General features: G+C 35.5%; 1 protein-coding gene across 1 annotated transcript in view; it reads left to right on the forward strand.

Moving 5' to 3' along the window:
- LOC123663498 (clathrin heavy chain) overlaps positions 1 to 12,898 on the forward strand; it is a 34,937-nt gene that overhangs the window by 11,703 nt on the left and 10,336 nt on the right. The window contains exons 3-17 of the mRNA XM_045598172.1: positions 4,361 to 4,615; positions 5,136 to 5,324; positions 5,562 to 5,816; positions 6,051 to 6,247; positions 6,441 to 6,621; positions 6,863 to 7,056; positions 7,149 to 7,375; positions 8,155 to 8,326; positions 8,802 to 9,080; positions 9,333 to 9,551; positions 10,237 to 10,379; positions 10,632 to 10,766; positions 11,484 to 11,706; positions 12,156 to 12,330; positions 12,566 to 12,720. Of these exons, the coding sequence (XP_045454128.1) occupies positions 4,361 to 4,615; positions 5,136 to 5,324; positions 5,562 to 5,816; positions 6,051 to 6,247; positions 6,441 to 6,621; positions 6,863 to 7,056; positions 7,149 to 7,375; positions 8,155 to 8,326; positions 8,802 to 9,080; positions 9,333 to 9,551; positions 10,237 to 10,379; positions 10,632 to 10,766; positions 11,484 to 11,706; positions 12,156 to 12,330; positions 12,566 to 12,720 (2,999 nt within the window). The remainder of the gene's footprint in view (positions 1 to 4,360; positions 4,616 to 5,135; positions 5,325 to 5,561; positions 5,817 to 6,050; positions 6,248 to 6,440; positions 6,622 to 6,862; positions 7,057 to 7,148; positions 7,376 to 8,154; positions 8,327 to 8,801; positions 9,081 to 9,332; positions 9,552 to 10,236; positions 10,380 to 10,631; positions 10,767 to 11,483; positions 11,707 to 12,155; positions 12,331 to 12,565; positions 12,721 to 12,898) is intronic.

A 12,898-nucleotide genomic window follows, 5' to 3' on the forward strand; every position in this document is an offset into this window, starting at 1 on the left:
CCCAACGTTACAAAGTTATTCGAAACTACCCGACATACATCAATATCTTATACAGTCCTATCTACGCAGAATGTGCTAATTGAGTCTTTAATCTGTGGTGAATTATGCTTGGTTTTTGATTTAATTATATTAATAATGGGGTCCCAAGCAGGTGGTAATTGCCAGCCATCTTCTCTATTGAAATTTGGATGTTTTTTAATTTCAATAGCCTCACGGATCATCCTTGGTTGGAATCGGTGTTCTTTTGCGAGGATCTGTGGTTTATCGAATCTAATATAATGGCTAGCTGTGTCTAGACTGTGTTCACAGATTGCAGACTTAGTATAGCGACGATGTTTTAAGTCAGCTATATGTTCTTTAACGCGAGTTTTAATCGATCGTTTTGTTTGTCCTATATAAGAGAGACCACAGTCACAATCAAGCTTGTATACTCCTGCATCTTGTAAGGGTATATGACACTTGACAGATGGTAAAAATTGACTTATCGTTTTTGGCGGCTTATATAGGACAAACAAAACGATCGATTAAAACTCGCGTTAAGCTCATACAAAAAAAAAACTTCAATTTAATTATACATTTAGTGTTTTTTAAGTGATAAAATCGTATTTTTTCAACCGTTTATCAAAATTGGACAACCAATATTTTACTTGCAATAGATAACTGAGGTAGGGCACAGCAGGAATTTCCTGCTCAAAATATAGAGCAGCCCGATTGGGGTAGTACCTCGACCTTACAGAAGATCACAGCAAAATAATACTGTTTTCAAGCAGTATTGTGTTCCTGTTGGTGAGTAAGGTGACCAGAGCTCCTGGGGGGGATTGGGGATTTGGTCTGCAACGCGCTTGCGATGCTTCTGGTGTTGCAGGCGTCTATAAGCTACGGTAATCTCTTACTATCAGGTGAGCCATACGCTTGTTTGCTGACCTAGTGATATAAAAAAAATATATATTAAAAATTAATTGATTACAGCAACTCTGAAACTGCACACTCAAGAAGCTGTATTTAGCCCTTACGTATAGTAAAAAAATTAAAAATTAGATTAGGTTATTGTCCGAAAAGTCCTGATTGATTTACTTCTGCTAGCCGTAAGCTATTATAATAATATTTAATTAGCAAATTGTTCATCAATCAGCTGTATTTTTGACCGCACTTTTTAGTTCACATAAAAATTAAAAACGAATACTTAGTCTGAAATTGAAGTGGTTAGCCCTGTTATTTGCTTTCTTATCGATTGTTACTATTATTTTTTGTGTAAAGTTATTGTTGGGTGCCTGATACATTTTTTTTTTCATATGCGAAGTGCCAGTAAAGCTAATTGCAACAATACTTACACTACAATTTATTATGTAACTTTATTTAATTTATTAAAATATGTCATCTAACTTTAAAAGTTAAGAGCTCTGTAAAGATTATTCAAGTTTAACGTGATAGCAAATCTTTTTTTATCTACGTAATAGCAATCTGTGTGGCAAAATATACATATGTGAGAAAAACGAAAAGCGAGAAGACAAAATCGACCAAAATAAACTAGATTTTGTTTTCTTAAATAGTACTGTTTTCGACCGTAATAGTGACCGGGTTTATGTGCTTCTTACGGGATGAATGGGAACACCCGAGAGGATAAAAGTAGTAAAAAGAAAGGGATAAATACGAATATCCTATTCGAATAAACCTGTGTAAATCGTGAAAACTAAACGTGCATTTCGTAAAAAAAGTAAAGTGAAACTTGCTCCAGGTAATAACACTATCAGACGCTTATACGCAAAATTTGTGGACACCGGTAGTCTTAGTAATGCCTGACAACTATCCAGACAACGAACAAGGGCTTAAAACATCATCGCATATTACCAAGAAGAGGTAGGATGTTAAAAAGTTGCTGAAACATATCACGTGATTGCTGGACCCCTAAGTAAGCCAAACTTTACATGTATGGCCTCTTCTTAGTATTCGATCGATTCTATTGAATCATGATTTAAATCAAGTACTACTGGAAATATAAATTATTAAAACTTCAAGGACTATAGCCGAACATTTTTTTTTCAATCAGACTATATACTAAGTACTTCATATCGGAAGAATACAATTGTTTATTTTTGTTAAGTTAGGTTATTCCGCTTAGATTAGACTCATAATCAGAGCCCAATAAATAAATAAATACCGGTTATAAATTTTTATTCTTATATTAGGATTCCCCACAGCGGTTCCACTCAATGCCCAGGTAGAATACATCGACCTAACGTTATTTCAATGTAAGGGTTTTCTAGCCTGGGTTCTGAGTGTCTGTTCAACGAAGGCCAGATGTATATTTTCTGAATAAAACTTATCCGAATTCCCGACATTAAGAGTGTATGCTACCTCAAATTGCTTATTTTTCACTCGGCAGGATGTCCATATCTTCCAAACTACTGAATATTTAAGTTTGAAATTTATGTATGGTAAAGTTCAAAGTTCAGGACATAAACTATCTTTCATATGTTTCGAAAACACGATTCCATTATATTTTCTCGATACAAAAAAATCGCAAAATTACCTCTATTTTTGTATTAAAACCTTAATATCTCAGTAAATATAGAAGTTATAGACTTGAGATTAAGCATGGTAATTAAAATAAGTATGAAGAACATTTTATATGTTGCGTTTTTAAAAAATAACTATTGGTAATGTTTGTGGGGAGAAAATACATATAATTCGCGCGATGAACAACCAAGCGCTCTCAATTCTCATGTGTTTTTAGTATGGGAGAAATCTGAATTCGAGCTGAGGTAGTGTAGCCCCTTAATGAACCTAAAAAATAATTATCCAATTTGGTGCAATCGTTCGGGAGTTATACACATACATTTTGGCAATTCATTTATTTTTATTGATATTAGTGTGTGTAATATATTATTCATTATTATATATAATTAATTAAAGCGTGTAAAGACTTACCAAGAATACCTTGTTCCGATAAACGTAAATTATAATTTTTTTGTTTGCAATTTTGCATACATACAATTAAAATATTTGGTTACAATTTTCCAAGAAAGTGAATTACAGTAACGGCATTCACGAAATTGATCGTCCAGGGGCGCGCGTTGGTCGTTGTCGTGTGTATATGACACCTAAAATGTAAGGCTTCTATACATTAAATATTCAATACTAAATCAACACTACCTAAAATATCTATTCTTTACTATCATTTACTAATAATTCAGATAATTATTTAGTTTGGTAAAAATCAAATGCTATGATGCCATCGACGTGGATTATAGGGGCGACAATAAAAACAGAAAGGAACGTACGAATTCAGAGTGACAAACCCATCGTATTTGATCATCATCATCATCATCACAGCAGCCTTTCGCAGTCCACTACTGGACACAGGCCTCCACAAGTTCACGCCAAAAATGGCGTGAACTCATATGTTTTGCCCATAGTCACTTGCTGGGCAAGTCCCTGCGGTCACCAATCGTATTTGATGGCTTCACAAAATTAATATAAAGATCAATCAATTTTTTTTTATCGAATCATAATTTTTTCGATTTATTTGTTTTGTTTTGTCTTTACGATATATCTATTTTTGTTTATATTTAGTAAATAATAGTCACATAGTCACATTTAATTATAACATTAAAGTACCATTTATAGATACTTGACCTCAATATTTATTATAATGCGTTTAGTTGTATGTGACCATCATAAGGTTGGCGCCCTCATCTAACTATAATAGATATGTTTCTTGTAATTGAATAAACAATATTACTTTAAGTTTTTTTTTGCTATTAAAAATATTGACACTAAAGATAATTAAATTTAGACATAAATAATTGCAGTAACAGAGACCTGGCATTGGGATATTTATTAATATATTTAGAATATCTTTAATTTTTTATCTATTGGCCTTCAAACTATGGCGAATTAAATATTATATTGGTTCAACCGTCATTAATTTTCTAACATCTAACACAAAGTTTATCTAGTACATAAGTTACTGATAGGCTATTAGAGGTTTTAACAGCAGGAGGCAAAACAGGGCCTTAGGTCTTTGACCTTAAAAATGCGAATACATATAAGTATTTGATAGATAAAGTGGAGTTTGATAGTGGTACAGATAAAACATACGAGATACTTTCCTCTATTAGATACCGTTACATGTTAGATAATAAAATTATTAAAACTTGCATTCTATTTGTTATTTTTCTCGGTTTGAGACCAAGAATGTTATCATTAAATAATATAATAGCTTCTTAGCCCTGATGTATTATGATTATAAAGTCAATGATTATTGAAATTTATCAACAACCGGTCAATTTGTCCTCTTGAATTTTGGTATATTTGTAAGAGATGATTGTATATTAATTTTGAATTTCCGTCCCAGCAGCGCAAAAGACTCTCCAAATATTTAACATTGAAATGAAATCCAAGATGAAAGCTCACACTATGACCGAAGACGTAGTGTTCTGGAAGTGGATATCGCCGAATACCCTCGCTCTAGTCACCAAGTTATCGGTTTATCACTGGTCCATGGAGGGGGACTCGACCCCGGTCAAGATGTTCGATAGACATTCATCACTGTCTGAGTGCCAGATCATCAACTACAGGACCGACCCGAAACAACAGTGGCTGTTGCTTGTTGGTAAGTTTATTCATTTAAATTTAACTTCAATGAAATATATATTTTACTATAATTTAAAAAAAAGTACGACAAGTTTCATAAGCTTTTGCGCACAGTAATTTTTAAAATGCTTATATCATCGGTTCAGCCTGTAATATCCCACTGCTGGGCAAAGGCCTCTTTCCCTGATTAGCTTAATCCACAACGCTGCTCCAATGTGGGTTATATCATATGCTATTGCTATTATTAGTAGACTTATTAGAAGCTAGCAAGTACAGCCCTATTATAACATATATGTTATAAGTGCTGGCAAATAGCAACTTCTCACTTTTGTATTAGCTAGATAATACAAAAAAAAAATACAAAAATATTATTATATCGTTGAAATTCTCAGGTATACTTTACAAAGACTACCGAATAATTATTGTTTTTTATTTAATCTATTTTATTTATTTTTATTACATTCATCTAATGATGATATAGTGTATAAAATTGGTTTTGAATTTTTTTTTTTAATTTTACATCTGACTTTGTCTTTCAGGTATTTCAGCGCAACAGAACCGCGTAGTGGGCGCCATGCAGCTGTACTCTGTGGAGCGCAAGTGCTCGCAGCCCATAGAGGGACACGCGGCTTCCTTCGCGACCTTCAAGGCGGAAGGCAATGCTGAACCTTCCACCCTGTTTTGCTTCGCCGTCAGGACGGCTCAGGGTGGAAAACTGCATATTATCGGTAAGAGTATTGAAAATAGTTACAAACTTAGGTGAAATTTATTTATTAAGAGTTTATATGTTTAGCATAAATCTTCTAGATCAATAGTAGAATCTTTTTAACATAAAAAAATACTACAAGTGACTCAATTATATTGTCCTCAATTCTAAAAAATTCAGAACAGATCAATATTCGCCAACTAATTCGTCAACGCATTTAACCTCAGTATATAATTATATAATTTTTTTATAATTATAGAGGTGGGTCAGACGCCAGCCGGAAATCAACCGTTCCCCAAGAAAGCGGTAGACGTTTTCTTCCCCGCCGAGGCGCAGAACGATTTCCCCGTGGCAATGCAGGTGTCGCCCAAGTATGATGTTATCTACCTGATCACCAAGTACGGCTACATACACATGTACGACGTCGAGACCGGAACGTGCATCTACATGAACCGTATCTCCTCTGATACCATATTCGTGACAGCGCCCCACGAGTCAACTGGTGGAATTATTGGTACTAATATTTTTATAATATTTAGCTGTGTTGATATGTTACTTTAAAATGTTGTTTTATGTTCTTTAGCTACTCATTTATTATATAATATTTTTATAAATAAATTCAATGGATGATCACTTTATATAATTACAACGTAATCATATCAAAATTCCGAACCTTTAGTAGCTTCAAATAGAAGTGAAATCAATAGTGATTCTAAAGACTTGAGTAACAAAAAAATCTTTATTGTAGGTGTAAATCGCAAAGGTCAGGTACTGTCAGTAACAGTGGAAGAAGATTCGATAGTTCCGTACATCAACACCGTGCTGCAGAACCCTGAATTGGCTCTTCGTCTCGCAGTGAGAAACAATCTCGCTGGAGCAGAAGACCTGTTTGTGAGGAAATTTAACATGCTATTTACCAACGGACAGTATGGAGAAGCAGCTAAAGTAAGTCGTATTATTGCAGGCATTAACTTATCAAATGTCAAAATGGCATTGATTATCTCCAGTTTAGAGTATTGCGTCAATAGCAAGTAAAGTCTGTTATCATTTCCCATTATTATTGTAAAATATGACCAATAAAAATGTTTAATATTAATAAGTCTTGCTCTTGTTTCTAAATATCTTCTGTGTATTTAAGGTAGCGGCCATGGCACCCCGTGGTATTCTCCGAACCCCACAAACGATTCAGCGGTTCCAGCAGGTGCCCACCCAGCCGGGTCAAACATCCCCACTGTTGCAGTACTTTGGCATACTATTAGATCAGGCCCAATTAAACAAATTTGAGTCACTTGAACTATGCCGTCCAGTTTTGTTGCAAGGTAAGAATTAATTATTAGACAATACTTTAAAAATGTTATTCAAAGCATGTTGATGTGCAACATTTGTCTCTTCACCACTTTTACTGAACATACAAATAATATATCTTTGGCCTTTAAATAGATTAATTGAATTTTTTCTACAATTTATGTATTATAATTAACATTATTTTGTCACCCTGAGCTATTTAAGAATATATTCTTAAATAGCAATGGCAGTCTAATAGTTATTTTACTATCCCAGGTCGGAAGCAGTTGTTAGAAAAGTGGTTGAAAGAGGAGAAGCTCGAGTGCTCTGAAGAGCTTGGAGATCTTGTGAAGCAAGTTGACCCAACACTTGCATTATCGGTGTATCTTCGAGCTAATGTTGCTAGCAAAGTTATTCAGTGCTTTGCTGAAACGGGTCAGTTCCAGAAAATAGTCCTTTATGCAAAGAAGGTAAAAGTCAATATTTTTTAACTTGTGTGTATCATCAATTCATGCAATTTTAATTTTAAATATATTTATTATAAAATATTTTTTTTTATCAGGTTGGCTATACACCAGATTACATTTATCTTCTGCGCTCTGTGATGCGTACCAACCCTGAACAAGGTGCTGGCTTTGCTGGTATGCTGGTAGCCGAAGATCCTCCATTAGCAGATATACAACAGATTGTTGATGTTTTCATGGAACAGAATATGGTGCAACAATGCACTGCTTTCCTACTTGATGCCTTGAAGAACAATAGACCCGAGGAAGGACCATTGCAAACTAGGTAAGGATTATGACTATTTTTTTCTACTTATTTTTTTAGCAAGGCAGACATATATGTGTGTGTGTGTGTGTGTGTGTGCGCGTATATATATTCTAATGATTTAATGTTTTCTTTTGTACGTCTACCTACTTTAATTTCTGTCTGTACCTGTTCCGTTCTGGGTGTGCTGGAAGAAATCTTTTACAGGGATAAGCACACCCATCATATGTGAGTCTCCATGACAATCATTTTATGTATATAATTTTGTACGTATAAAAATTGTTAAATAAAATAAATAAATAAACAAATGTTGGCCTATACTTAAGAAATCTAAAAAAAAAAGAAAATCGTTCTTATATACGCTGCAGCCTATAATATCCCACTGCTGGACATAAGCCTCTTTCCCCATGTAGGAGAAGGATCAAAGCTTAATCCACCACGCTGCTCCAATGCGGGTTGGCGGATATTTTCCCTATTATGAGTAACGATTACTATAAGGTGTACATGATAATAACCGGGATCGACGGCTTAACGTGCTCTCCGAGACTCACAAGGGCTGCACAAACACCCAGACGGCAAAACAGCAAACATCTGCATAGCCAATAACGATATGATAACAACCGGGACAAGCCGTCGGGGCTTAACGTGCTCTCCGAGGTACGGTAACACCCAGACCACGGCAAACATCTATATGTCCAATACAAATGTTTGTTATATGCGCCAGCGCAATAGCCACAAGTTCCACCAATGTTACTCGTTTTGGTTCGTTCAGCAATAACGTATGTACGTCACCCGCGCAGGTTGCTGGAGATGAACCTGATGTCGGCGCCGCAGGTGGCCGACGCGATCCTCGGCAACGGCATGTTCACGCACTACGACCGCGCGCACGTGGCGCAGCTGTGCGAGAAGGCGGGCCTGCTGCAGCGCGCGCTCGAGCACTACACCGACCTCTACGACATCAAGCGCGCCGTGGTGAGTGTGCTGACTGCCGCAGTCGCACTGACACCTGTGGTAGACCACAGTGAGCTCTACGCTGACATCTACGATGTCAAGCGCGCTGTGCTGGCTTACTATAGTAGCGACACTGCACGTTCATATACTACGAGAACACATCCGACCTCTACACTGACTTTTACAATAAAGCATGACGTTTTGCTACGAAATACCTTAGCGATACGGCACGCTCATGCGCAATGACCGCTCTACCAAACTATATCGACATCTATGACATTAAGCGTATCGTTATGACTTTAAAATACTGTAGCGACACAGCATGTTCTCACGCTACTACTTCGCAACCTAGTTCTCGACATCCAAGACATCATACCTGTTGTTGTAATTACAGACTACCGTAGTGACACTCCATGTTCATGCGCTTATGATACACCTGTTTGCTGTTTATCTATCTGTACAATCGTAAATTTTATTTTTATACTTTTGTCCTTAGGTCCACACCCATCTTCTGTCAGCAGATTGGTTGGTCAGCTACTTTGGAACATTATCAGTGGAAGATTCACTGGAATGCCTCAAGGCTATGCTTCAAGCGAATATTCGTCAAAATCTACAGATCTGTGTACAAATTGCAACCAAATACCACGAGCAATTGACAACCAAAGCGTTAATTGAATTATTTGAAAGTTTCAAAACTTATGAAGGTCTCTTTTACTTCCTTGGATCGATTGTCAACTTCAGTCAGGATCCAGAAGTTCACTTTAAATATATTCAGGTAAGGTTTAGTAATGTTCTGGGATTAATGTTAATGTAAGTTAGTTTGTTAAATTGTAAAGTTGTTGGTTATCCTAAAACTGTTATAATTTAATTTCCGCTGACAGCTATTTTTTCCCATTAGGATTGTTTAATTATGATTGCTGTGACTAGTGTAATTTGTCAGTTATAAAAATATTTCTTTCTTTCTTTTCTTAAAGTAATGAATTGTGTGTTTTTGCTGTGAAAATAATTGTTTTTCTTTTCTTTTCAGGCTGCATGTAAAACAGGACAAATCAAGGAAGTGGAACGCATTTGTCGCGAATCAAACTGCTATAACGCTGAGAGAGTTAAGAATTTCCTGAAAGAGGCCAAACTCCCCGACCAACTGCCTCTTATCATTGTTTGTGATCGCTTCGACTTTGTGCACGATTTAGTCCTGTATCTGTATAGAAACAGCTTACAGAAGTATATTGAAATATATGTGCAGAAGGTTCGTTAACAAATTGTCTTTTTTAATGCAAACACCACAGATAAAATATTCAACACATTTATTAATTATAAATCGCTAAAATTCAGACAGTTTTTTTTTTAAATGCTCCTTGGCGCAATTTGTTGTGTTGGCCCTGCTTTCTGCTCCACAGGTTGCTGGTTCGACTCCTGCCTGAGTCTGGGTGTAATATTTGTATTTATATATGTATTATTTCTATGTATATTTATTTAAAAACATTTTTTTTTTACTATATCAGTCGACTGTTACCTATTCCATAAGCATTAAGTTGATTACCGTAGGCCGAGACAACCGTGTGTCTATGTTATAAGATTATAAAATGAAAAAAAAATCATAAAGGATTACATAACAGGCAAAAACCATATGCTTAGAGAACTTTTCTGTAATAATGAGGTAGAAAATGTTTGTAACAGACTCCCAAAAAGAAGACATTTCTGATTTTGATAATTATTTTATTAATCGAAAACTGGTCCTTGTTCTGGGACCACCCATTTAAATTTGATCAAGATCGACCAAGTAATTTTTGAGTTATCTCTCTAATAATGCGTATTTCAACGATTATAAAGTCAGTTTTATTTCTTTTGTTAGCAAACAATTATTACACCGTAAATAAAAAATTCTTTAATAAAAACCTTAATGTGTTAATGTAATTTATTTTTTTCCTTAGGTCAATCCTTCCCGTCTGCCCGTGGTTGTCGGCGGCCTCTTAGACGTGGATTGTGCTGAGGATATCATTAAGAACTTGATTCTTGTTGTACGCGGACAATTCTCAACTGACGAGCTTGTTGCTGAAGTTGAAAAAAGGAACAGGTACATATTTAATTTAAACAATATTTTCAGAAGATTTCAAATAAATATCAGTAAGTTAAAGTTATTCAGCAGTAACTACTATATTCTATTCAAATATTATAATCTGAGAGTTAGTTTAGAAGTATCGATTTGATGAAAAGTTTAAATTATTAGGTTCTAGATTAGCTGTACACACTAAGTGCCTAGATTAGTTTTCAATTATCAAATTTTTGAACTTCTAACACACATTAAATGACAATTATTTGCTTTCAGGTTGAAGTTGCTCCTGCCGTGGTTAGAGACTCGCGTGCACGAAGGCTGCACCGAACCCGCTACACATAACGCTCTCGCTAAAATCTATATCGATTCTAACAATAACCCTGAAAGATTCCTCAAGGAAAATCAATGGTATGTCTAACATTTTCTTAATTTAGAAAATAGTTGTCAAGTAGATTATAGCACTGTTTTATGATTTAATAACTGATTTTAATTGTAGCTGTTTTAGTAGTAGTATTCTACAACTTGTACTTTATTTTACTACTAGGCGAGCGTTGATTCTACTCTTTATTGATGCAGTAGATACTTCCAAATTCTTACAATATTTAATAGTAAAATTAAAAATAATTATAAATTTTAATGAAATAATACAATCTTTTTATCGTAAATTACAATTTAATTTAAAAAAATCACAACACTAGTAATGTAAATTAAAATTTATAAGTGAATAGCAATTTGTGCTATAATTTTTTCGTCTTTTATCCATATAAAAAATTCAGAGTTATTTGATGAACCTACTATATATATTACTGGTTGTGTTTCTTTCGATTATTATTTGATGAACCTTCTATATATACTACTGGTTGTGTTTCTTTCGATTATCATCTCGGCTAAATTCTGGTGTGCAACTGTGTTTCCCGAACGATACAATCTGGGTGCCTTCAAGGCCAGAGTGAATAGGCTGTCATTAGGCAGGCATGCTCCACCTTCGACCGCATCGTCACTTAACATCAGGTGAGATTGTGGTCAAATGCCTGCCTATTTGACATAAAAAAAAAAAAAAACGTTGTAACTGCATTAAAATGACTAGTCCAGTATTTTTACGCAATCCGCCAACACCCCGCTCAGGTACGACTCGCGCGTGGTGGGGCGCTACTGCGAGAAGCGCGACCCGCACCTGGCGTGCGTGGCGTACGAGCGCGGCCAGTGCGACCGCGAGCTCATCGCCGTGTGCAACGACAACTCGCTGTTCAAGACGCAGGCGCGCTACCTCGTGCGGCGCCGCGACCAGGAGCTGTGGCTCGAGGTGCTCGCCGAGGCCAACCCCTACAAGCGCCAGCTCATCGACCAGGTGCGTCTGACGCTCCGAGTCTCTTACTTCTATATCTTTGTAGTTATTGCTACGTATAGTGAGCGCATCGTGAATACATAACTGAAAGAAAAGAAATGGAAAAGTATTTAGTACTGAATATCTATAATCCATGAAATGTTGAAGTAAAGTTGAACGTTAGTGCTCTATTCCTGTTCCGATAACCATATTAACTATGTCTGTACCTCCTATATTTGTACAAACTATAACTGTACTTCCTTTACCTTGTTTACATCTACACCCAATACCTACACCTGTATATCTATTCATTTTCTATTGCTCTGTTTATAATTGTACACTCGGGTTTTCTTTTTCCTTTGCGTTCACTTGTACTAAATATAAATCTATAATGAAACAATGGTTGTGTTCGGTTTTTATTGTATTTTTTACATTGCAAATTTGTGCTCTGATTAATTAACATTATATTAAAGGTGGTGCAAACGGCGCTCTCAGAAACTCAAGATCCAGAAGATATCTCTGTGACAGTAAAGGCTTTCATGACAGCTGACCTACCAAATGAACTGATTGAGTTACTTGAAAAGATTGTTCTCGACAATTCCGTATTTTCTGATCACAGGAATCTACAGAACTTGCTTATTTTGACAGGTTTGTTCTTTGTATATCATAATTATTACTACAGTTTAAACTCATTGATTCCTAACAATCAAAAATTGGTATTCTGTTTGTTAAAAATGATATAAATGTAGGAAAAATTATTATTAACAAAATTATATTTAATAATCAATTTGTCTAGAATCTAGGTTGTAACAGTTGTTAGCTACTTAAAAATAAAAAAATGTCGTTCATAAAAAATATTCGTTTTTTTTTTTTTTAATTAAAGCTATAAAGGCTGATCGCACCCGTGTAATGGAATACATCAACCGCCTGGACAACTACGACGCTCCCGATATCGCAAACATTGCTATCAACAATGAGTTGTATGAGGAGGCATTCGCGATCTTTAAGAAGTTCGACGTTAACACCTCTGCTATACAAGTAAGTACCATGCATAATTCATCTAATTATTATTTTTTTCTCATACTACAAATGTAATTCAGCATGCAGTCAGCCTAATGGTAAGCAGATACGCTGGCGTGTTGCCGATCTAACCCACCCTTACCTTGGTGCTATGCTTACCTTCATTAGACTACTACTACAAGAGATTTATTTTTTA

The sequence above is a fragment of the Melitaea cinxia genome, chromosome 20 (assembly GCF_905220565.1).
Source record: "Melitaea cinxia chromosome 20, ilMelCinx1.1, whole genome shotgun sequence".
Taxonomy (NCBI): Eukaryota; Metazoa; Arthropoda; class Insecta; order Lepidoptera; family Nymphalidae; genus Melitaea; species Melitaea cinxia.